Here is a 23,687-nt window from a genome sequence, read left to right as displayed (position 1 = left end):
GACGTGCCGCCCAGTTCTCCGGAGCTAACCCTTTTGTTCACAGAGCGAATGCACCTTCAACCCCCGGGGTTAGCTGAAAGCTAACCGCTTGTTGACTGTGGACGTTTCCTCAAGCTTTGCCCCTTGGAGAACGTTTCTTCACCATGGTTCATGAGGTTAGGTGTTTTGGGCAGAGACAGATTTAGAATGAAATGATCTAAACGTTTTGTTTGTGTTGAACTCAGCTATCTTGGTGCTAGCAGGCTATCTGCAGCACTTGTGTTCAGGTTGTGTTCTTTGTGTGTTTTTAAAGTTAAGACAAACTTTACTTGAAGGGTGATTTTAAACAGAAGATTGATCATAACGCGCCGTCCGCGCTTATGCATTTTAACCCTTTTATTAACGGTATTTTAAAGGTATGTGTAGATTCTGATGCTAAGCTATTAGCTTCTTTTGTTAGCTGAAATGCTAACTGGTAAGAACACGTGCTTGCTACTAAAGAATATTTAACAGAAAGGTTGTTAGTTTTCAAGCTAGTGAATAATAGTTCCTAAACACCATTTACTAGATTTGATAACTAAGTAAACACCATTAAGCCCCATTTCTCCAGAAAGATTTGGCTCTTTTCCAAAATACTCTCTTAATAATATTTCTTCAAATATTATTTCAATAAATAAAGGCAGCTAATTAGACACCGTTGAGAAATGGTCATCTAGAAGATTGGTTTTATTCAGCAGATCATTCTTTAAAACATTATTTTATTAAAATAATATTTTATCTGATCTTGCATTATGATTGGTTGTCTAAATGTTGCTGATTATTGCCTAAATTGGTTCCAAGACTAACTTAACTTCATTTCCAGATCCTTCAAGATAATCCTTGGTTCTCAAACATAAACATTGCATGGTAATATTGCATCACTCTTTCGGTCATAATTTCCAATCATCTTTAATCAACTTGTTTATATTGTACATAGCCCATTAGTCTTCATTATTCTTTAATTCTGCTTGGTAGTTGAGTTGGATTGTTTTAGCATAGTAAAGAGTTTGTTGATTGAAATATGTTTGACTTTGAGTTGACTTATTTTTGTTAATAAATTCTTGTATTTTAAGAAATTGTGTGAATTCATTCCATGTGTGTGCAGAGTTTATGCTGTTCAATAATGTCAGAGCTCGTCTCACACCTTTCTATTTTGTCCTAATACCATCGCCTTACTGGGGTGGTATTCACAGGACAACCCTTAACAGACCGAAATATTATTTGATAAAATATTAATATTAAATATTAAATAATATTCTCAGATTCATAATCACAACACTTGTCAAGAACGTACTTGTCAAGTATGCATGTATGAACACATGTATATACCTCAGGATCTGTTTATTTTGGTACTGTTACTGCTTGTCACAAGATCAGCCCCTCCCATACTTACACAAGCATGTGTTTAAACACCAAGAGAACAAAGCTGATGAGACACATTAATTTTACTGGGTCCTACTGGCTGTCTGGAGGTGGCTTTTGTGTAGTCTGAGAAGATTTGACAGAAAACCATAGTTCTTAGAGGAAAGACAAGTAGGCTACTAGTTAGAGGTCAAAATGAAGACTTACATTTTAATGTATAAATCATTAATGTACTATGAGGAGTGGGAGTAGAAGTAATTTGTTTGCAAACTTTTAGAATTTATATAAAAACAGTGGGAGTTAAGAGCAGGGTCATGTGACCGGTTTAGACAAGAAAAAGCTGCACTTGAAGCCAAAGCATCTACATTCTTTTGTTTTACCTGCTTCAGATATATATAAAGTGCACAGTTGTAAATAACAAACACCAAGCAGTTTTCTGAAAAAATATAGTTCATAGGTCATGCAATTACTGGATCTGTGTGATTTTTTAATGTGTTTGCGCATGTGTATATCACATTAGCAATGAATGAACAAGGAAATGAGGAAAAACTATCATGAGCATCATAGTGACCGAATAGCACCTTTTTATTAAGTTAAAGTAAAACATAACTCTATCTCCAAAGGTAATCTCAAAAAAACATTTTATTTAATGTATGTAGTTTCTTCTGAGGCTAGGAATTTAAATTTATGCTAAATAAGCATAGATTTAATCCTTTCTTTACCAGACACAAGGCCTATAAACAATGCATTAGGTAATGATTAATTAAAGTAGCTCAACGTCTTCTTTTTGTTGGAGTTTTGGATGCACCTGGTCGCTCTTCTCTCCTCTTCGCTGCTGAATTCTTATTCTTGGATTCTGACGCCTTGGTCGTCTTCTGCTTTTCTGTTGGTTGAATGAACAAAGACTGAGTTTTGCACTCAGCCAAATATAAAATCATCGACAAACCACAAACTTTAATAGCTTTACTGGGCTTTGATGTGATTGACCAACACAATCAGTGTATACTTGTGAAGTGAAAGGAAAATGACAACATGGTTTTCAAATGTTTTTACATTTATAAATCTGAAAACTTTGGTGTGCATACGTATTCACACCCTTTTTAGTATGATACCTCTAAATAAAATCCAGTTCAACCAGTTGATTTTAGGATAGAGTTCGTGTGTGTAATGTTATCTTAATATAAATTCATCTGTTCTGTGAAGGCCTCAATGATTTATTTGAGAACATTTGTGAACAGACAGCATCATGGTGATAAAGCAGCAGATAGGTCAGGATTAAAGATATAGATGTGTAAAACATGGTTATTAATAAAAAAAATCCAATCTTTGAACATCTCATAGAGCCTTGTTCAATACTTCATCTAAAAAATAGAAAGAGCATGGCATTACTGCAAAACAGCTAAGACTATTAAACTGACAGTCAGATGTGATGGTAATATAAAAGTGAACGAAATACAGTATAATCCTGGAATAAAACTGTTTATATGCTGCAAAAAACTGGAAGCTGGGGTCGAGATTCACTTTCTAGCAGGGCAACCTTAAACATATAGCCAGAACTACAATGGAATGGTTTAGATATCATATTTATCTGTTTAAATGTTATAGATTTAACTCCAATTTAGAAATTTCTGGCATGAAAATTGAAATTCACAGATGCTACATCAAATCTGATTAAATCTGAGGAGTTTTTAAGAGAAAAACGGACAAACCCTTCAGTGTCTTGATGTGCAAAGCTGATAGAGACATACATCCAGAGACTTGCTGCTAATTCTACTCGCCATTAATCATGGGTCTAAATACGCATGTAAAAAAATTAAAACCATTTATCATTTTCCTTCCACCTTACAATTATGGTCTTCCTTATGTTCGTGTATCACTTCCATTCCCAACAACATATATTTAAGTTGGTGATTGACAAACTGCAAAATGTGAAAAAGCTGAAGGAGTAATGATGCTTTATAACTAGGCAACAACTCAACTTTATACAATTACTGCTTTTGGGCTAATATCATAAAAATGAATTTATGTCATATTGGAGTTGATCTGAGTTTTTGACACGTCATACATCAGTACATAAGTTTGATCCAGATAAAGAAGACAGTAATTAAAAGGAACTGATCATATTTTATTACAGTAAATGCTGACAAAATTCAAACAGAAATGCAATTTCATTGGCCAGTTGCACCCCAAAATACAAGTCACTGCTGTCAATAAAGTAAAAGGTACCTTTCTGTGGAGTTTTTCCTTTAGCGGATGCTCTACTTTTTTGGGGCAAATCCTTCTTTTGTTTTGCTGACGTTTGGACAGTCTTCAGCTCTACCTCCACAGGATAATGATCACTGATGTCTTTAGCCTTGGAGAGTAAAACAGGGTCAACCATTTATCTGTGATGCACAAGAAGAACAACTTTGCTAAATAATAATAATAAGGATAATAATAATAATCACTTCTTCATCAGTCAACCCAAATGTCTCCTGAAAGTTGAAAGACTTTGCTGAGTCGGGAACGATGTAATCCAGCATTTCTTCTCCATACACCACAATCCTGTTTGCAGAAGATGCATCACAATGCATTTTATCGGTGTCGTTTTAAACAATGTGATTTACAAGTAATATAATTAAATAGAACTTTAAACAGTGTGAGACAGTTCCCGTTTTGTTAGTAAGGATAAACTGTATATGAAAAAATCCTAAATCTGGTAAATCAGAGTCCTTTGTATAGATTAGATCAGTGTGGAGATGTTTGATCAGAAAGCCATGTGTTTTGTGGAAGCTAAACTTAGCATATCAGCACCAAGACCTCTTAATAACTGCTTAATAATAGCATGGTGGTGGAGAGGTGATGATGTGAGCTTGTATTAGTATTAATCGGATAGGAGGTGATCTATCTGACAGTTAAAACAGGCGATGAACCCAAAGATGGAAGTAAATCTACAACAGAATGACTGAATAATAAAATAAAAATCAAGATAATCAATGGCAGGTAAAGGACGGCAACCTGACTGAAGTTGACTGTCCAGGAAAAAGTTTCTGCAAACCTCAACAAGACAAAGAATCATTATTAAGAAGAGGATTCAAATTTTCTCCTTAACAAGATGATTATTTTATTTTTAACAAATTGATCTTTACTTTTATCCATGTAGAGTAAAAAAAAAAACATAAATAGTGCAAAGCATGTATGGTTGACAAATGGATGGATTGATGTAATTTATCTAATTCCAAGACAAAGTGATTATTATTTTGTCTTGACACATTTCGACATAGTTTAAAGTGGCAATCTGGTGTTTTTTAACCATATCTGTACAAAGATAGCTGTCCTTAACACAGAAGATAAATCTGCTTATACAACATGCCCTCACATGTGTCTCACCTATCATATGTGTTGTCATTTTTGTTACTAGTCGTTGTGTCAACATCATCATCTATCAGCCAATAGAAGCGATCAGAGGATATGCGAATTGATTTCTTCTTCTTCTTGGACAGATATCGCCCATCTGCATTGAAGTCTCCCAATATCATGATGTTCTGCCAAGGACATAAAATGTAAGTCAAAACCACACGTTAGTGTACACAAATATTTAGAGTAGTGATGATTGTCAGAGTTCTTAAGTAAAACAGCTAATATGGTTATAAACCACTACCTCACAACTGAAACGCACTAATTATCCTGCTATGTTGGGCAGGTTTATCAATTATATTAGTGTTAAAATAGATTACAAATGAGCCCACTGAGCATTTACTTCTGTTTGTAAGGACAAACAAATGACCCACTACATGAAAAAAATGAAGGTGTCAACCAACCATATGTGTGATTGCCCAAAAATATTATTCAGCATTAATTACATTACTTACAGATTTTGAACAGGACAGTAACAACTAGAGTTTCTGGCTGACTTTTACAAAAGGTATCAATAAAATCTAATACATTTTACCATCAAAATTTCAAGTTACATACCTTTAAAAACATTTTACAACTTACATTAGTTTCCCACTTCTGTATGACAGCTTGGACCACATCATAAAGCTCATCAAGTTCCTTTAGTGAGTCCTCTGGCTTGGTGTGGACCGGAATCAGGACTAGGTCTTCTACAACTGAAAGTGGACATTAAAGCAAATAATGGAAACCTAAACACACAGTGCACATTCAGTAGATAGATATGAGCACAAATAAATCTTTCAGGGCTATAGTAAATCAGAGGCATAATCTATGCCATGGGATAGGTAAAAAAAAGTCAGTGCACACAAATATTTTTTCATGCTCTATTTTTCAAACATGTACACACTTAGCTCAAACTCCAAATTGTTCCAGATTTTTAAAAATTGTGTAGGAAGCCTGTCATCCCACTGTAATAAGACCTTTAGCAGTAATTAGGAGACCCTGGAGTAATGATGAATTGCTCTCTGTGGTGCAGCACCATATTTGTACATCGCTATACAAATAGGACTTTCAGGAAGCACTTATTTCAACAACATTCTTTTTATTTTGCATATCTATAACATTTAAAGGAAGCAAATGTTGCAGGCTCATAAAGATAAACCATTGTGACTGCAGTTAATCCATGCTGTGAGATTATGTTGTTAATGATGCAAAAGACTTAAGATGGGAATGTCTCTTAAAAATGTATATAATAGCTGCTAATTCTGGAAACAAACATGGCATAACCTCAAAATAAAACTAGAAAATTAGATGGTTTTTATTTTAGTAAACAATCATCAACAAACCTTCTAGAATGGATTGCTTCATGCATCATGACCCTTATAACTTATCTATCATTGAACATCTTAAATGAAACTCTCTTCAAAACTGGAAAGGCACGCTTTAAAGTCTGCCTAAAAGAGTGTTACTGAGTATTACTGAGGGTGCAAAAATATTTATCTTTGTGATTTTATGGTTTGTTAAAGCTTTCAAATCTTGGTGTCCCAACAATATATTTTTGCACAAAATTGTCTGATAAATTGTTTGATTATTTGGTTATGTACAGTATATGTTGTTGGCTGTGATCTGAAGTTTTACTAAAATGAAACAGGACAAACCCGTGGAAGGACAGAGGAAGCGCAGGATGAAGGGCTCTCTGGCGAAGGCATCTTCATCTCCAAACTGATTATCTTCATACTGATATTGAGCTGTAAGCTTGACCTCGTCTGCTCTGAAACACAAACGATGATAAAAAAGTTACTTGCGCATAAGCAAGATTTTAAACCTTTTTAGGTACACAAGAAGTCAACTTCTCACGGCGATTTTCAAGTATATTTTTCCTGGTCAGTGCACATTAGAAATCCAAACTATAAACGTGTTCAGCACATCCACTCACAGGATTACGTACAGTACATGTTGCTAGTACTGTATTGGGACCCGATTTGCCTAAAACTGTCCTAAATCTTCATGGCATAGATTTAACAGGGTGTCAGAAAGAACCTTCTGACATTTTGGTCCCTATTGCTGTGATATATTGCTGCTCGACACATCCAAGCCAAGAATCTCCCAAGGTGCCCTACTGGATTGGGGTCTGTGGACTGTGGAGGCCATTGGAGTACGACGGAAGTGCTGGCATGTTTATGAAACCAGTTTGAGATCATTTGAATTGTGTGACATGCTCGATGAACCTCCTGGAATTATTAATGAGAAGATTGTAAAACTATGGTCATCAAGGGATGGACAACAATACCCAGGTAGGCTGTGGGATTTAAATGATAATCAATTTATACTAAGGGGACCAGATTGTGCCAGGAAACAATACCATTACACCAGCAGCCTTAAACATAGATACAAGGCAGGATACGTCAACGCTTTAATGCTGTTTACTCCAAATTCTGACTCTACGATCAACTGAAGGGGTGGTTTCTCCATCGTGTTAATATACAATTTTTGGTGGACCTTTGTGAGTTATAGTCTCAGTTTCCTGTAGCTTAACAGACACATGGTGTGGTCCTCTGCTGTAGCCCATCTGCCTATAGGTTTAATTTGCCTATTTTTGCATTTTATTATCTTAAACCAATTTCCCCATTCTCCTCTGACCTCTAACATCAGCACACAACTGAAGTTCATGGATAGTTTCTCTTTTTCAAACCAGTCTCTGTAAACACAAGAGATGGTTGTCCATGAAAATCCCAGTAGATAAACAGTTTCTGAAATATTTAGACCAGTCCATCTGAATGATTCACTATTTGTGGTAGCAGATATTGAACAAATGTATCTAATCAAGTGGCTGCTGAGTGTATGTTTAATAGTTGATTTTTTTTTAGGTAAGTTTTCACAGACGGGTTTATCTATCTTATCTATCTGGTTATTAACACAGATAGCAAATTACTTTTACTTGCATTTGTCTAGGAGGCTATTATTTGGAAAGTATCGCAACATGAACACTGAACACACTTGTTACACTAATTATCCTCTTCAACATGGAGATAAACAAATTAGAGGTTACTTTTCTAACTCCATGTAGCAGCTACCTGTGCTTCAGGGCTAACTATAGCTTTTATCTAAATTACAGACAAATGGAGATTCAGTTACAGCTTTTATTTTCTTTCTGCCAGTTTGTCTCCACTTATAAAAACGTATAATGTTCTTTGCTGCTGTTGAATGTTAGACTTTACATTTCTAAATCCTGCAGTCACCACATGAGGTTAGAGTTTGTCGTTCATTGTCTAATATAACTAAGTGTGACACATTAACAGAGCCTTTTATTTCATGCAGTAAATCTCTCTCTACCTGTAGAAACAAACAAACTGCTCCTTGTAGGTGTTTCTGCCCAGACTGGTGCTGCAGATCATTTCATAGGGATGATCACTGATGGAACAAATGCAACACAAGAAGACATTATGAGACATACAATGTTTATATGAGTCTCTGATTTATCTTTCTTACAAACCATAATACTTCCAAGGCATCATCATAGCTACTTATACCTCTAATTTTCTGTTCAACATAAAACTCTGCAGCCATGCTGAAAACTCTGTTAAATTCTAACAACAAAAAATGTCTGATGCAAACCACACTGTGAAAGCTTTTAACATTACTATGAGTGATTGTATGTGTTGTCAAAATTGAGACGTATTTTACACTTGTACTTTACACTTACGCAGTACAATTGAGTTTTTTCAGTAACATCTCCATGGCTTTGCCACTTTTGTCTACCACCTCCAATATCACAATCAAGCTGTATTGAGAAATAATCTGGGAAAAACACAAGCCATTTAAACAACAGACAATGCTTCAATTTTAGCATGTATCTCATTATTAAATGCTGAACAGACAAAAAAAAAAAAAAAAAAAGTTACCATTACCTCAGTAAGATACTGGGAAACTAATTTGTTTTTGACTTTCTGATGTCCCAAGTTCCTCACATTGAAGGCTGCCACTTTCATTTTGACCTGTTTAGAGGGGGGGGAAAAAACTGATACAGAACGAATTTGGTAAAAGGAGAACATAACCACAGAGGACCCTGTGTGATTCAGTTTGCTTACGTTTTGTATTGCAATTGTTTGTTTCACACAGTCAAAATTCCCCAGTTAAAAGAGGATGCTATCAATTCAGCCTAAACAAACAAATTTAAAAGGAAAGAGTTGGGCAAAATTGTAGACCCTAAGTTCTTCATAGCTATGTCTCAATAAATAAGAAAATTGAATTTTAATAAGTCTAACATAAAAAAATGATTTTTAGTGCAAAAATATCAGCCTATTAGAAAGTACAATATGTCCATGTACTGAACAGTATATGCACTCAATACCTGGTCAGGGCACTTTTTGCATGAAAAACTGCATCAATTCTTTGGGGCATGAAGGCAATTAGTCTGTGGTTTGCTAACGTGAAGCTCAGGTTACTTTAAAAACAACCTTTATCTTGGCTGCATTGTTCGGTTCCGTGTCTCAAGTCTTCCTCGTGACAATATACTACATATATCAGGTTTAGGTTAGGCCAGTTTGCTGGCCAACCAAGCGCAGTTATTGGTATAGTTCTCAGTGTGAAGTCCTGCTGTAATATGAAATTAACATCTTCATAAAGCTCGTCAGGAGAAGGAAGCATGAAGGGTATAAGATATCCTGGTAGATGGCTGCAAAGACTTTGGATTTGATAAACGCAGTGGACCAACATCAGCAGGACTCTGCTCCCCAAATCATCACTGATGGCACACACTTCACACTGGACCTCAGATCAGGCAGAGGAATGATGCTTCACTGTGTATAGTATTTAGAAAAACAAGCTAGTGATCATAACGAGTGTCAGGCCTAAAAACCTCTGTACAGGAGAACAGTATGGGAACATATTTAAAAAGAAGGAAAACAATCCTTAAGCTAATCAACTATTGTAGGCCAAGTTTTCAGCTGATGGCCCATTGGAAATTTGACAGTGCTTAAATATATTTGTACATCTTTTACTGTGCTATTGTCGGTCACTTTTAGTAAAAATTGGAAATGGATGATTTGGTTGATCATTTAAGTCTTGGGACTTTGTTATCCCTTTGTGATTCATGGGTCAGAGTTGACTGGCTTAGCAATGAAATAAAGCTGTTAAAAATAGGTACTAGGCAAAAAAAACAGTCAAAGTCCAAAGAGGAAGTTTGAAAGAGCTCCAGAAAGCCTTGAGGACTTTTGATCAAGACCACTTTGAAAAAACTTAAAGAAACTTTAGCTTTAAAAACAAAATCCAGGAAGTTTTCTTTTATAAGAACATCTTTTACATTTAGACACAGCATATTTTCACGATGTTTTTTTTATTTTTATCAAGTCAAAGAAATAGGTAATGTGGCTGAAGGACTACCAACTGTGGCTTAGTGATAACTATTATGGTGCGTACATTAAAAAGGAAGATAAGAAACGTTAAACCGCCAGACTTTTTGCAGGAACATTTCTATTCGTGTAGCATTTGGATGTTTCTTTCTTCATTGTGTAGAAGTAAAAGGACAACACTAATTGCTTGAAGAAATGCTGACTAGAAGTACAACTGTCTCAATAATGCCCAAGGGGATGAAAAACAAAGAAACTGTTTCATTTTACTGATTTTTAAAATGAAACTAACGTCTCTTGCTGACTATTACTGATTAAAAAAAGGAAGGAAAATGTAGGTACATTATTAGTAGTAGAGTTCTTACCGTTGTAGATAAAATAAGCAAATTCAGAAGTGTTCAACAATGCGTGCCTCTAAAAAAACAAGCAGTACTGTGCAGTAACAGAGCAGCTGTCTAACCTGCAGGAAGTGTCTCTGTTGCCCACAAACACACAGAGATACATGAGAACTAGCACGCCCAGCAGCGTATATTATCAGATCAAAAACAGGTTTCCTGTTTGTGTAAGGTGAATGGCAGTTTACTGTATCAAAGACAATAGGGATAAAGGTTTGACACTGGAAGACGCAATAAATCTTCCTCAGTTGGATCAAATTCAGAGGGCTACCATTGTCCCACATGTGAAGTTTGTGAAAGTTTTAACAAGCAACACACTTCTAGTGTTACTTTGATTTTCCCATGAGACTCAGGATAAGTACCTCGTTAGAGGTTCTTCATTGAAAGTAGCAGTGTCATGAAAAAAATTTCGTTTCTTTCTTTCAGCGGTGCTCTAAAAGAGAAATGAGAGAGCAAATAAAAAAGAGGAAGGGAAGCAGCTGTAGACACATCAGGGCAACAGACAACAGCCAATAACTTTTTCTCTTTTGCATAATTTATGCGACCTGTAATCCATCAAAGCAGTCTGTCAGCAGTGACCTTTTGTGTACACAGTAAAATATTAAGCTCATTGATCATAAATCATCAGTCTCCTGGTTGGATTATTCTTCTGTACATTTTCAGACTTTTAACATGTACTGTTACTGCAGAAGCTGCATTCAGAGAAAACAATCATTTAAAAAAAAAGAAAAACAACAAAAATGTTACAATTAGCCTTTAAGTGACACTTCTACACTTAAAGGAAACATTTAAACCTATAAGAGACAAGTACCAACAAACAGAAAGTGAAGGAAATTCTAACAACTTGACCACAACCATTTAGCTGATATCCAGGGAAGGGCCTTAATCGGCATGTTAGACTTCCTGTCTGGGACTAAGAAAAATGACAGGAACAAATACTGCAGCAAAGGAACAGATCTCCCACCACTTCTGCCCTGTTGGATTTGGTGCTCCGCCCAGAAAGCAGAGCGGGCACTACATTCATTGCTGAAAATCAACGTAGCTGCTGCACTTAAAATGTGACTCCTCCATGCAGAAGACTGATTTGTATTTGATCAACAGGAACATCTTGTTAAACATTTTATTTTTAGATGAATAATAAACAATGAATTTAATGACAGATGACTTTTAACATGAAGTTATTTAATATCAAATGTGAAAAACAAACTCATGGTTTATTTCTTAAAGGCAAAACATCCAAACTGCTCACAATTATGTTGCATTCATGAGTGATCAAGCACCCATTTCAGTTATTAATTTATGTTTGAAACTGATTAAGGCAGGTTTTAATCTAAAAGATTAAGTTTAAATATGGTGTTAGGAGAACACAGGGATCTGTTCACAGCCTGAATTAGCAAGAAACTCATGTAAAAACATATGTGCATGCATGAGTACGTACTCCTGTTCCAACTCAAAGCATAATTGGATCAGTCAAACTGATGTGGTGGATGGGCAGATGCATTGGAGGGGGTTGAGATCATCTATAGGTTGATGATGCATCAATGATGAAGGTGGAATGTTTAAAAACACAAGTACATGGAAAGGAAGAGAAGGTGTGTACATTTTTACAACTGAAGTTTAATTTGGACTAGTTCTCAGGAGGAAGTGAAAGGTGTAAAGTGGTGAAACTAAAATACTGAGGTTGGAGTGAAAAAAAGACATTTCTAAATCATGGCTGAATTTTTTAACAACAAAAAAAAAACATTTATTCTTCAATCTTTTTTATGGTGAATCTTATAAACATTTTCTTGTCTTGTGTAAGCTTTAGCAGACGTCCAACAGTCATAAGCAGATCAGATTGAGCTCCGTCACTGTGGACAACAGTCCAAATGTCCAGCATGTTTGCTAATCAATCATTTAAAGCTGGGGTCATCGCTGTACGGTTAAATTGTCACTGCTCGTTCTGCTGACTGTCTGTGATGGCGGAGACGGCGCCCTGGCCTTTGCTGACGTCGCTAATACACGCCCACTGACCGTCCATGGACTCCTTCCACAGCGTCACCTACAGGCACAATAAGACATAAAAGAACATTAAATTAAGATCTCAAATAGATTATTTATATTGTACTGTTTATATTTTACCTTGTTATCTCCACCAGAAACTGCCAGTATATTTCCTGTGATCGACCAGCTGACGTGCCAAACCACATCGTTGAACTTGTGGAGCAGTTTGGCCGTCCAGGTGTTGCCTGCAGGGTCGTCACACGTCCAAATAAACACACGGCCGTCCTGAAAGCGACAGAGAAGGGATTAACCCTTTCAACAAGTATTTATAACTTACTTTAACTGTACCTATGGCAATGAAACGCATATATGTCACAATCTATTTGCAATCATGCTTAATTAAGCTTGCTCATGAAAAAACCTTAATAAACTAGTTTTGTACTACCACACCACTAATCAAATAATTGTGATATATCATCTCTAGCTCCACCTAGTGGTAAAAGTGAATACCTGAGCACAAAGTGAAAGGGTAGGGTCTTTCTTTAATGTTCTTATTTCACTGATGAGCGGTCAAAAAAAGTACATCTTAGAACATCTCTGGTCTTCAAATAAAACCACTTGGTTCGTCTCTTTAAAACTTGCTGAATCTTACCTGGGAGCAACTGGCAATGGTGCTGGTGGGAAGACCGATGGAAGGAGCCCAGCCAACGTCTCTCACCCAATCACTGTGCGCCTCCAGCTTCTGGTCCTCCTTCCACTGACCGTCCTCCTCTCTGCAAGCAGAAAGCAACACTCAAAGCATAAAATTATCCATACACTGCAGAATAAAACCCCTGGAAAACCATAAAATTTCCAGGGAATAGTTGTCAAAAGACTAGCAGCTAGACATGAAACATTTTGCATTGAAGTTTAACAATAGAAATTAATGCTTCAAACATAAGTTCTTCAAAAATGAGGTTCCTGGATCGTTTGCCTTGCAGACAACAGAGACCACCATTCATTTAATGTTATTAAATATAAAAAAACAAAACTGACAACATTTTTCTAAAATACTGAGATATCAAAGGCTAAATAAGGATCTTATAGCATCCTTATAATGACTGTTTCGAGAAAACCATCAGATTTAGAGTCCATCTGAAATCACACCGAAATACAACAAATCAACAGTACAGCAGAGACTTACTTCCAGAGTTTGACTAGGTTGTCGCAGCCACCGGAGACGAAACGTTTGACGTAGTTTGGTTTCTGTCCCGATGGTTGATCAATAAGGCTGCCTGGGACAACAGCAGGAGCCCAACTCACTGCATTACAGCCAATCTGCAGCAAAAGTAAACCTTAGATTTACACTCAACACACACTCAACCTCAAAACATACAGCAAACAAAAACAAACAGAATGATGACAGGAATGATATACTTCTGCATCTCTCACTCACAGTGTGTGCATTGCTAATCTTCTTGACGTCCCACTGCTGATCTCCAGTAAGTGTGAGAAGAGAAATCGCCCCGTCGGAGCTGCCACAGGCCAGAATTAAACCAAACTCATAGGGACCCCAGCAAACTGAATTCACTGTGGGACATACAAGGGTAGAGAAAAGAAAAGATCAGCATCATCTGAGACTGTTCGAGATTCTCTTAGAATCAATTCATAATCAGATCTTTGGTGTCTGCTATGAAATGTGCACACAACTTGCTGTTGAACAGGACAGGAAACACATCAAACTTTCTCCACTTATTTAAAAATACTCAAACCAGCCTAAAAGCTCAGAGTGCTCCTAAATGCAAACTATCTAACCCCTATGAATGAGATTAGTGTGTTAGTTTCAGAGTGACCAATAAAATACGCGATGAGACCTAAAAAGAAAAGCAAAACACAAATAGCTGAAACTCATGTTTCCACATACAAACACCACTGCCTGAACCTCCATTTTATTAACTAATAAAACTACCTTGCTGTTGAATGTGTTATTTATGAAAGGAAACACATGGTCAATGGATGCAACATTAACAAAACCTTCCAAGCCAGACAAGCACTTGGCTTTCTTCTCCAGAGAGCCAGCAGCTAAGCAGAAGGAGGAAGACAATTAAATTCCATCCTCATCATGACCAACTACCGACCTGACGATTCATGGCCGGTGTACTCGTGCATCTTATCCCAGGCTCCATTCTCCTCCTTCCAGATGATGACTTTTCGGTCATAAGAACATGAAGCCAGAATGTTGCCAAACATCGGGTGAGCCCACGCCACCTGCCACACGGGGCCTTCGTGTCTAAAAACAACAAATGCACACAAGATAAATATTTTTATAAAACTACTTATCTGAATACCATCTGACCATAACTATAGTAGAAAAAATATTATTTGCCATTTAATTTTTGGCCCAGAGAGTATACAGGTCCTTCTCAAAATATTAGCATATTGTGATAAAGTTTATTATTTTCCATAATGTCATGATGAAAATTTAACATTCATATATTTTAGATTCATTGCACACTAACTAAAATATTTCAGGTCTTTTATTGACTTAATACGGATGATTTTGGCATACATCTCATGAAAACCCAAAATTCCTATCTCACAAAATTAGCATATCATTAAAAGGGTCTCTAAACGAGCTATGAACCTAATCATCTGAATCAACGAGTTAACTCTAAACACCTGCAAAAGATTCCTGAGGCCTTTAAAACTCCCAGCCTGGTTCATCACTCAAAACCCCAATCATGGGTAAGATTGCCGACCTGACTGCTGTCCAGAAGGCCACTATTGACACCCTCAAGCAAGAGGGTAAGACACAGAAAGAAATTTCTGAACGAATAGGCTGTTCCCAGAGTGCTGTATCAAGGCACCTCAGTGGGAAGTCTGTGGGAAGGAAAAAGTGTGGCAGAAAACGCTGCACAACGAGAAGAGGTGACCGGACCCTGAGGAAGATTGTGGAGAAGGGCCGATTCCAGACCTTGGGGGACCTGCGGAAGCAGTGGACTGAGTCTGGAGTAGAAACATCCAGAGCCACCGTGCACAGGCGTGTGCAGGAAATGGGCTACAGGTGCCGCATTCCCCAGGTCAAGCCACTTTTGAACCAGAAACAGCGGCAAAAGCACCTGACCTGGGCTACAGAGAAGCAGCACTTGACTGTTGCTCAGTGATCCAAAGTACTTTTTTCGGATGAAAGCAAATTCTGCATGTCATTCGGAAATCAAGGTGCCAGAGTCTGGAGGAAGACTGGGGAGAAGGAAATGTCAAAATGCCAGAAGTCCAGTGTCAAGTACCCACAGTCAGTGATGGTCTGGGGTGCCGTGTCAGCTGCTGGTGTTGGTCCACTGTGTTTTATCAAGGGCAGGGTCAATGCAGCTAGCTATCAGGAGATTTTGGAGCACTTCATGCTTCTATCTGCTGAAAAGCTTTATGGAGATGAAGATTTCATTTTTCAGCACGACCTGGCACCTGCTCACAGTGCCAAAACCACTGATAAATGGTTTACTGACCATGGTATCACTGTGCTCAATTGGCCTGCCAACTCTCCTGACCTGAACCCCATAGAGAATCTGTGGGATATTGTGAAGAGAACGTTGAGAGACTCAAGACCCAACACTCTGGATGAGCTAAAGGCCGCTATCGAAGCATCCTGGGCCTCCATAAGACCTCAGCAGTGCCACAGGCTGATTGCCTCCATGCCACGCCGCATTGAAGCAGTCATTTCTGCAAAAGGATTCCCGACCAAGTATTGAGTGCATAACTGTACATGATTATTTGAAGGTTGATGTTTTTTGTATTAAAAACACTTTTCTTTTATTGGTTGGATGAAATATGCTAATTTTGTGAGATAGGAATTTTGGGTTTTCATGAGCTGTATGCCAAAATCATCCATATTAAGACAATAAAAGACTTGAAATATTTCAGTTAGGGTGCAATGAATCTAAAATATATGAATGTTAAATTTTCATCATGACATTATGGAAAATAATGAACTTTATCACAATATGCTAATATTTTGAGAAGGACCTGTAGTTGTTTTCTCATAGTTTCAGCCCTCCTGGTTCTGTTTCTTACCCTCTGAGATCTGCCACCAGTATCTGTCCTCCATTCCTGACATCAAAGATCTTGATGGTGCGGTCAGAGGAACAGGTGGCAAGTCGAGTTCCATAGTAATCCATCTGGGCATCGTGCTGAAACAAATAGAACCATGAATGTTCTACTTTTCCATCATTTCCATGTTTCCAGTGACAAAAACTGAAAGTATAAACTCAAAACATAAAACTAAAATAATGTAAAACTGTTGTTACATGATGCTAAACTTCACCTGTCAAGGTTTCAATTTTAGGTTTTAGCTTCTGCTTGCAAACCACTTATAACTTGATTTAAACTTCTATAATGATAAGTTAGGTTAAGGTTTCCTTGTAACTGTATGCGTATCAAGCGCTGCAGTAGTTAAACCACCCCTATGCCAATTAACAAACACACTTGGTTTAGGCTTTAAGGTCTTGATATTATAATTTCTGTCAATTTGTAAAGTAAAGCTAAGTGAGGCAAATCTGTTAAGCAGTTTAGTCAAGTGCCGGCTCTTAACCCAACCAGTAAATTCAGCTTGTTAGGCTTGTGTTACTTTATAAAAACAGAACAGCAAAACGAAATAACATTCTGCAAAATAAGGACTGGAAAACTACTTCCAAATTTAGCTTTTGTACGTGTTCTTAAGTGAATCTATTAAAATTAAATGAACTATAAAAATTTTATGGATAATTTTATTATAACTGTAAAAATCCCTGTTATGTTATTTTAGCAGTAGTATTGCTACTTGTCTATTTTAAATAAAAATAAGTAAAACATGTTACACTTTTTGTTCAAAGTTTATATTCTTATTTCTCAAATGGACATGCACGTTAAATTACGATCAACATTAAAGACTATATATACATATATATATATAGTTCAATTAAACATAATCCTATACACTAATGGTTAACGTTAGCTTCGAGCAACAGCGAGACGATAAAAGAATAAAAATGAACTAAAATACTTACGATCATGTCCTCATGCGAGGTGTCCACTGTGTTAATAACGGACACCTTTAAATCACAAACAAAATAAAAACAGATCATGATTATGCACTGATCACAGAGAGATTAGCCTCCAGTCATTAGCCACTGAGCTAACGAACTGCTAACTCTGTGAGCAAGTCAGCAGCTAACGGTTAACGATAAACATCACTGTTGTCCTGAAGCAACCTGACCTGCAGCTTAGTTTAAAAGTAATCAAACTCACCATGACTGCGGTTTAATCCTCCGGAAAATATTTTCCCCGAGTCTCTTTTAAATGTATTATCTAAGTTCACCAAGCAGTCCGACGTGGCAACAAGAAACCGCTTCCACCGAGTCCCACTTTACTTTCTACCGGAAGGAACAAAGAATGGCCAAGAAAGGTTCCACAAACAGAAAGACGTCACACAGATTCAGACAATTTTTGTTATTGACAAGAATGGAAACGAATTTGCAGTTTGCAACACAACTTTTGCTCAAAAGCGAAACATAAATGTATAAATAGAGAGAATTACAGAGAACTACCTTATAACAATGCAGAGCCTTTTTATTATAGTTTTATTCTATTTGCTATTTTATGGTTGTTGGTAAAAGTATGAAGCACTTTGGTCCATTGTTTTTGTTTTTAAATGAATAACTGAAGACAAGATTGAAGTTTATCTTATTTTGATGATGCACATGTTATCAATGCAACAACTGCTAACTGTGCTATAAAAAATAGAATTATGATTATGTTGTTTGATTTATTAAAATAATTGAATTCATATTCATTTTGAACATTTACATTTCTTTTGTTAGCCTATATGGTTACTGATACATTTATTTCTTAGATTTTTGCATAGTTCTGTGTATTCTGTTGGAGTCTAGTCTAGTCTTGTCTGACATATGAATGACTTAGATGTGCTACATTGTATGTCCACATAGGGGCGTCATAAACCAATACACTTTGACCTACCATCTATTTTTATCAGAGCCCAGCAAGTATCAGGTTCCACCGGCCGTTTGTTCTCCCTTCAGCCCACCAGCCTCGCCATGTTGTCGGGGTAAATCTGTTGCTCCACTTTTACTGGTTTGCCACAGATCAAAACTTTTATAGCGACGATCCCAGCTTTTAAATTACCGCCATGTCGAGTGTGTCCTACCATATCTCCAGCTTGTTGGAGAAAATGACATCAACTGACAAAGATTTCAGGTAAAGTAAGAGTTTGTCAGCACCTCTGAAAGTGACATGACACATTTAGTCTGACTGATGTCATGTGAATGCCATTTTCACACTGTTGACATGTGTGTGAAACCCTATGGAAAAAACCCCATCTTTAATAATTGAACTTGAATAAATAACTTCTTAATGTTGGTTCAGACATTTTTTTTTGTTGGTATTGGTATTTTCCTCTGAATACAGCTGCTTAATCTTAGTTGTTTTCTTTTCTCATTTGCATTTCACTTATAATACTTTTACTAACATTTAGTTAGTCCCAATTCTGTAAGTTTGGTTGTCTTGAACAATACATTTGTAGAACAAAACAACACAATACCTGTCTCAACTTAATGAACTTTTTGCAGAATAAATCTTAGTTTTTAAAATTCTTTTAATTTGTCATTAAATTTTCCTTGGACCAGAAACAGTAGAACAAGGGCAAACCATGTTACTACCACTGCCATGTTTCACTGATGGGACAATTTTAAAAAGCTGGAATACAGCCTTTCTCATCATTGTAATAACATACTACTTTACAAAAGTAAAGTGGTTATTCTAGATATTTGGTTGTACCCAAATATCTAGAATTTTTCTGACAGTCTAGTTTGTCAATATGGTCTTTTGAATATTGCCACAATTTATATGACAAAGGAGTGTCCTTGTTCCCTGATAGACAAACGAAAGCATGTGTCCTCTGCTTATTTTTAAGGATTTCTTATCTTTAGATAAACAAGATCACAAATAATGACAAGAATTTTGTTTTGTTTGGACCCTTTAAAAGTGATGTGATATTTGACATAATTTGTGTTTCTCTGATGAAGGACTAAGGTGTTTTACTGTGGTTTGTCATGCCAGACTAATAATTGCAGTGCAACACAGACCACTCAGAACAAAAATAACAGTTTAAAGTCCAAACATCTTAAAATTACAATCACGTGATAAAAAAAAAGACTTGATCCTCAGTGTGGGAAGCTGTAACATACTGATTATTATCACAATGTGTGCGGAAAACAAGAGTAGTCATATTGTTCACTGATTTATTAGTTGATTTTTTTTTTCTTGATTATTGCTATGTTTACTTTGACAGATTTTTTGGATCTTTGTTTTTATGTTTGTATTTGCCGTGTTGCATTTGTGCTCATCCAGGTTTATGGCCACTAATGACCTGATGCTGGAACTGCAGAAAGAAAGCATTAAACTGGACGAGGACAGCGAGAGAAAAGTGGTAAACATGCTGCTCAGACTGCTGGAGGACAAGAACGGAGAGGTGCAGAACCTGGCTGTAAAATGGTAAAACTCACAACAGACAAGTACCCAAAGGGTGGGGGTCTACAATATGTCTAGATGTAAAGAAATGATACACTTTGCCAAATATTTCAATGCTAGATTTGGACCAGTATTTTGATATCAGCAGTAGAAATCACACATGACACAAGTCAAACATTTTATGTGTGTAATTAAGGAATTGGGATACATTATGTGTATACTGTGTGTATACTGTTTATACAAGTGTAGGCTGGAAATTTTCTTTTAATTTCAATTAAACAATCAAATAAGACATACATTTGTTTCTCTTCATTAAAAAGAAACTTTCTGTGAAGGCAACGACTGAAGTAAAATATTGTTGATTTTTAGTCTGGCCCCTTTGGTGAGTAAGGTGAAGGAGCCTCAGGTGGAGGCGATGGTGGACATACTGTGTGCCAACATGACGTCAGACAAGGAGCAGCTGAGAGACATTTCCAGCATGGGACTGAAGGCTGTGATCGCTGAGCTGCCACTCTCTGCCTCAGGTGAGGGCTGGTTGTTCTTTTAGCTGTGTCCTTGCACCAGAAGAGCCAATTATCAGGTTTCTGTCTGACATTACTGATGCAGCCCCAACATGCTAGAAGTTTGCAGTTAAAACGCGTAGATGCATAAAATGACGGAATCAAAGCTGAATACATAGATGAATGGACGTTAAATTTGTGTTTTGAGTTTAGAAGAGCTGCTTAAATTTCTCTCTGTGTTTTTTTGTGTCCACATTGGTTGATAGGTTTGAGTCTCACAGCCAGTGTTTGTAAGAAGATTACCTCCCAGCTGATTGGTGCCATGGGAAAACAAGAAGACGTGTCTGTTCAGTTGGAGGCTCTGGACATCCTGTCGGACATGTTAGGAAGGTAAATATGAGTCTGTTTTAATAATCACATGAGGAATAAATCAAAGAAATTAGATAGGATGTAGGCTAATAAAGTATCATCTTTTACTCTTAGTTGTCAAAACGATTATCGTAATTAAAAGTATGTTGCAATAACCCTGCTGGAGGCAAGATATTATTGAGCAATAGGACCATATACGGGGCAGACAGCTGGTGGAGATAGTAGGGGGGGGGGGGGGGGGGGGGGTCATTAACTCTCCTGCTTTGGAGGTAGTTAATCTTTAACTATAGGTCAGTGTTTTATCAGCTACACACCTGCAAAGCTCTTTGTCTGCATCTTAGACATCTTTGATGCTATCAGGTCAACAGAACATGTCAGGCACAGAAGCAAATAAGCAGATAAACTGAAGTATTTTAAGTATTTGTTGTATATTTTAAGTATTTTGTTTTCCCCCCACAGGCTGGGTGGTGCTCTGGTTGGTTTTCATAGCTCTCTCCTCTCCAGCCTGCTGCCTCAGGTAACAAACAGAAAACCTAATGTGTACAGTTCCTTGCAAAAGTATTTATCCCCTTTAAGATGTTTCACATTTTGTCACTTTACAACCAGAAACCTACATGTATTAAATGAGGATTTTATATAATAGACCAACATAAAGCAGTGTGTAACTGGGAGATGGAAAAAAAGTGTGGACATTCCAGCACATGAAAATGCTTTGATCCAAGTTCTTGAGTCTATGTTTATGGTTGTTGTTCTGCAGGAGGTGAAGCTGTGCTTCAATGTCAAAGCATTTCGCAGCCTCTAACAGGGTTTTCTTTCAGAATATACCTTGTATTTAGATCAATCCATCTTTCCATTAACTCTGGTCAGTTTCCATGTCCCTACTGAAGGAAAGCATCAACGCAGCATGGTGTTTCCACCACCATATTGAACAGTGGGGTGTGTTCAGGGTATTGAGCAGTGTGCGTTTTGCTCCTGACAAAACATTTTCAACGAATGCCAAAAAGTGTTGTGGTTTGACCAGAGCAAATTCTGTTTTCTGTGTCTCATACATGGCTTGTGACAAAACTCTAACTTCGTATTGCTTTCTTCTTGAAAATCTTTCAAAAAGGCCAGATTTGCGGAAAATGTGGAAAACATGCAGGATGCTGGCATACAAGGACTGTAAATAGTCCACCCCTGGTTTATGCAGGCTGCCTTGTGTTGGTAGGCTTGTAGTTGTGCCACACTTGTTCTGCTTTGAAATGATGGATAAACGAGATGTTCATAGCCCGGGATTCTATTTAAAACCGGATCTTGCTTTAAACCTCTCACAAGTTTTTTTCTCAGGACTGCAGCGCATGGTGTAGCAGTATAGCGTACAACCCAGAAAAGGAGGCTTTAGCCCTCGACGCAGCTGTTCAAGTCCTGACCCTGGAGATCTATGCTGCATGTCTTCCTGCTCTCTCCACCCCACTTTCTATCTGCTTACTTAAAAAATAACTAAAATAAGACCACTAGTGCTTAGAAAAACACTTAAAAAAAGTTTTATCCAAACCTTTTCGGTGTGCTCCTTTGTCTTCATGCTGCTGTTTCTTCACTAATGACCTCTAACAACATTTTGAGGCCTTTGCAAACTAGCTGGATATATACTGTGATAAATCACACACAAGAGGAACCTGTCCTACTAATTGCATCACTTTTGAAAGCAATTGGTTGTACAAAATTTTATTTAGGGATGTGAGAGCAAAGAATAAAGTGAAGTAGAGTACAAGGGTCGAACAACCTGTGTCCTCCTTCTTGACACACTTCACTAATTGGTGTTGTTTATGACATAAAATTCCAATGACATGGTTATAGCTGTATAAAGTTTGCAAATATTTAAGAGTTACTAATACTTTTACAAGGCACTGCGATTGTTGACTGCAGTGTTTTGCTGCTTAAATTTAAACAAGCAAAAAAAAAATGTCTGTTATATACAACAAAGGTTCACTGAAAAGACAAAAGTAAACCTAAAACATGGACCTGAATAAATGCTGTGCATCAGACCACTTGGAAAATTTGAAATTGTGTGGAAGATGTTACCATTTAAAGGACATACTGTCCTCTGCTGTTAAAACTGGACTTGGAACCGTAGTGCCTTTTTTCTCAGCTTCACGCTTCCCAGATTCACATGCTTTCTTGTGGTTTTAATAAGATGCCTGTTTTATTCAAACAAAAAAAGACTACAGTAAGTCCCGTGACACTCCTCTACTTCTCTCTCTTCTGAGAGCTTTTGTCTTTCAATATCTCTTGTACAAACACAAAAAGATCCCGTAACGTCTGAAGCATTTTTACAACTCGCAAGAGCCCGAAGTTCCAACCTATCTTTCTTCAAACTGAGCTCAGTCCAGCTGTATGCAAACAGTTAAAATCTTTGACTGGGTTGTTTTTGTCAGATAGCCTCTGTCTTGGGATGGGATTGTGCTTTTTAGCACCCTCTTGTTATGAGGTAAGATTGTGTCAAAACGAAAGTACTTTGAAGTCTAGTGAAAAATACATTTGAACAAAAATCATTAACAAGAACTCATTACCTTCCCACTTCTCTTACAGAAAATGCAGATTATGTAGGTGTACACTAGAGCCAAATAACACAGTGGGTAGTTTCTACTCTTATCTTGAAGTACAGATAACTCAAGTTCTAGAGGAAAAAGGTTCACTGAATGTGATGTTTTCCAACCTCAGGTGGTGAACAAACTGATTTTATTTTTTTCTTTATTTAAACTTGGTATTACTGCAGTAATCTAATATATTTATCTCAGAGATAGAAAACTCAATATTTCCATAGTATTGGTGAGTACTGGTTCTGTGAGTAGTGGCAGTTT

The 23,687-nt window shown here is 37.0% G+C and overlaps 3 protein-coding genes across 3 annotated transcripts in view; 1 reads left to right on the top strand and 2 right to left on the bottom strand.

Annotated features, from left to right (window-relative positions):
• Positions 1 to 1,947: 1,947 nt before the first annotated feature.
• Positions 1,948 to 11,454, bottom strand: LOC124857089 (deoxyribonuclease-1-like). Its single transcript, XM_047348199.1, has 10 exons — positions 10,469 to 11,454; positions 8,664 to 8,750; positions 8,459 to 8,553; positions 8,089 to 8,166; positions 6,414 to 6,526; positions 5,359 to 5,471; positions 4,750 to 4,904; positions 3,828 to 3,924; positions 3,607 to 3,733; positions 1,948 to 2,263 (listed from the first exon to the last, which is right to left on the bottom strand). The coding sequence occupies exons 2-10, from the start codon at positions 8,742 to 8,744 to the stop codon at positions 2,154 to 2,156; spliced, it is 969 nt and encodes a 322-aa protein (XP_047204155.1). The 5' UTR covers positions 8,745 to 8,750; positions 10,469 to 11,454; the 3' UTR covers positions 1,948 to 2,153.
• Positions 11,455 to 11,604: 150 nt separating this feature from the next.
• On the bottom strand, positions 11,605 to 17,889 carry sec13 (SEC13 homolog, nuclear pore and COPII coat complex component). The gene is made up of 9 exons (XM_047348200.1): positions 17,741 to 17,889; positions 17,500 to 17,544; positions 16,529 to 16,644; positions 14,599 to 14,750; positions 13,917 to 14,050; positions 13,665 to 13,798; positions 13,134 to 13,254; positions 12,620 to 12,766; positions 11,605 to 12,539 (listed from the first exon to the last, which is right to left on the bottom strand). The coding sequence occupies exons 1-9, from the start codon at positions 17,741 to 17,743 to the stop codon at positions 12,429 to 12,431; spliced, it is 963 nt and encodes a 320-aa protein (XP_047204156.1). The 5' UTR covers positions 17,744 to 17,889; the 3' UTR covers positions 11,605 to 12,428.
• A 611-nt stretch (positions 17,890 to 18,500) lies between these two features.
• The window catches only part of cand2 (cullin-associated and neddylation-dissociated 2 (putative)), a 30,358-nt gene continuing 25,171 nt past the window's right edge, over positions 18,501 to 23,687 (top strand). Inside the window, exons 1-5 of the mRNA XM_047348654.1 lie at positions 18,501 to 18,706; positions 19,859 to 20,002; positions 20,348 to 20,502; positions 20,745 to 20,868; positions 21,307 to 21,364. Coding sequence (XP_047204610.1) covers positions 18,639 to 18,706; positions 19,859 to 20,002; positions 20,348 to 20,502; positions 20,745 to 20,868; positions 21,307 to 21,364 — 549 coding nt within the window. The 5' untranslated portion in view covers positions 18,501 to 18,638. The remainder of the gene's footprint in view (positions 18,707 to 19,858; positions 20,003 to 20,347; positions 20,503 to 20,744; positions 20,869 to 21,306; positions 21,365 to 23,687) is intronic.

This window comes from Girardinichthys multiradiatus, chromosome 20 (assembly GCF_021462225.1).
Source record: "Girardinichthys multiradiatus isolate DD_20200921_A chromosome 20, DD_fGirMul_XY1, whole genome shotgun sequence".
Lineage (NCBI taxonomy): Eukaryota > Metazoa > Chordata > Actinopteri > Cyprinodontiformes > Goodeidae > Girardinichthys > Girardinichthys multiradiatus.
This window is presented reverse-complemented; position numbering and strand designations above follow the sequence as displayed.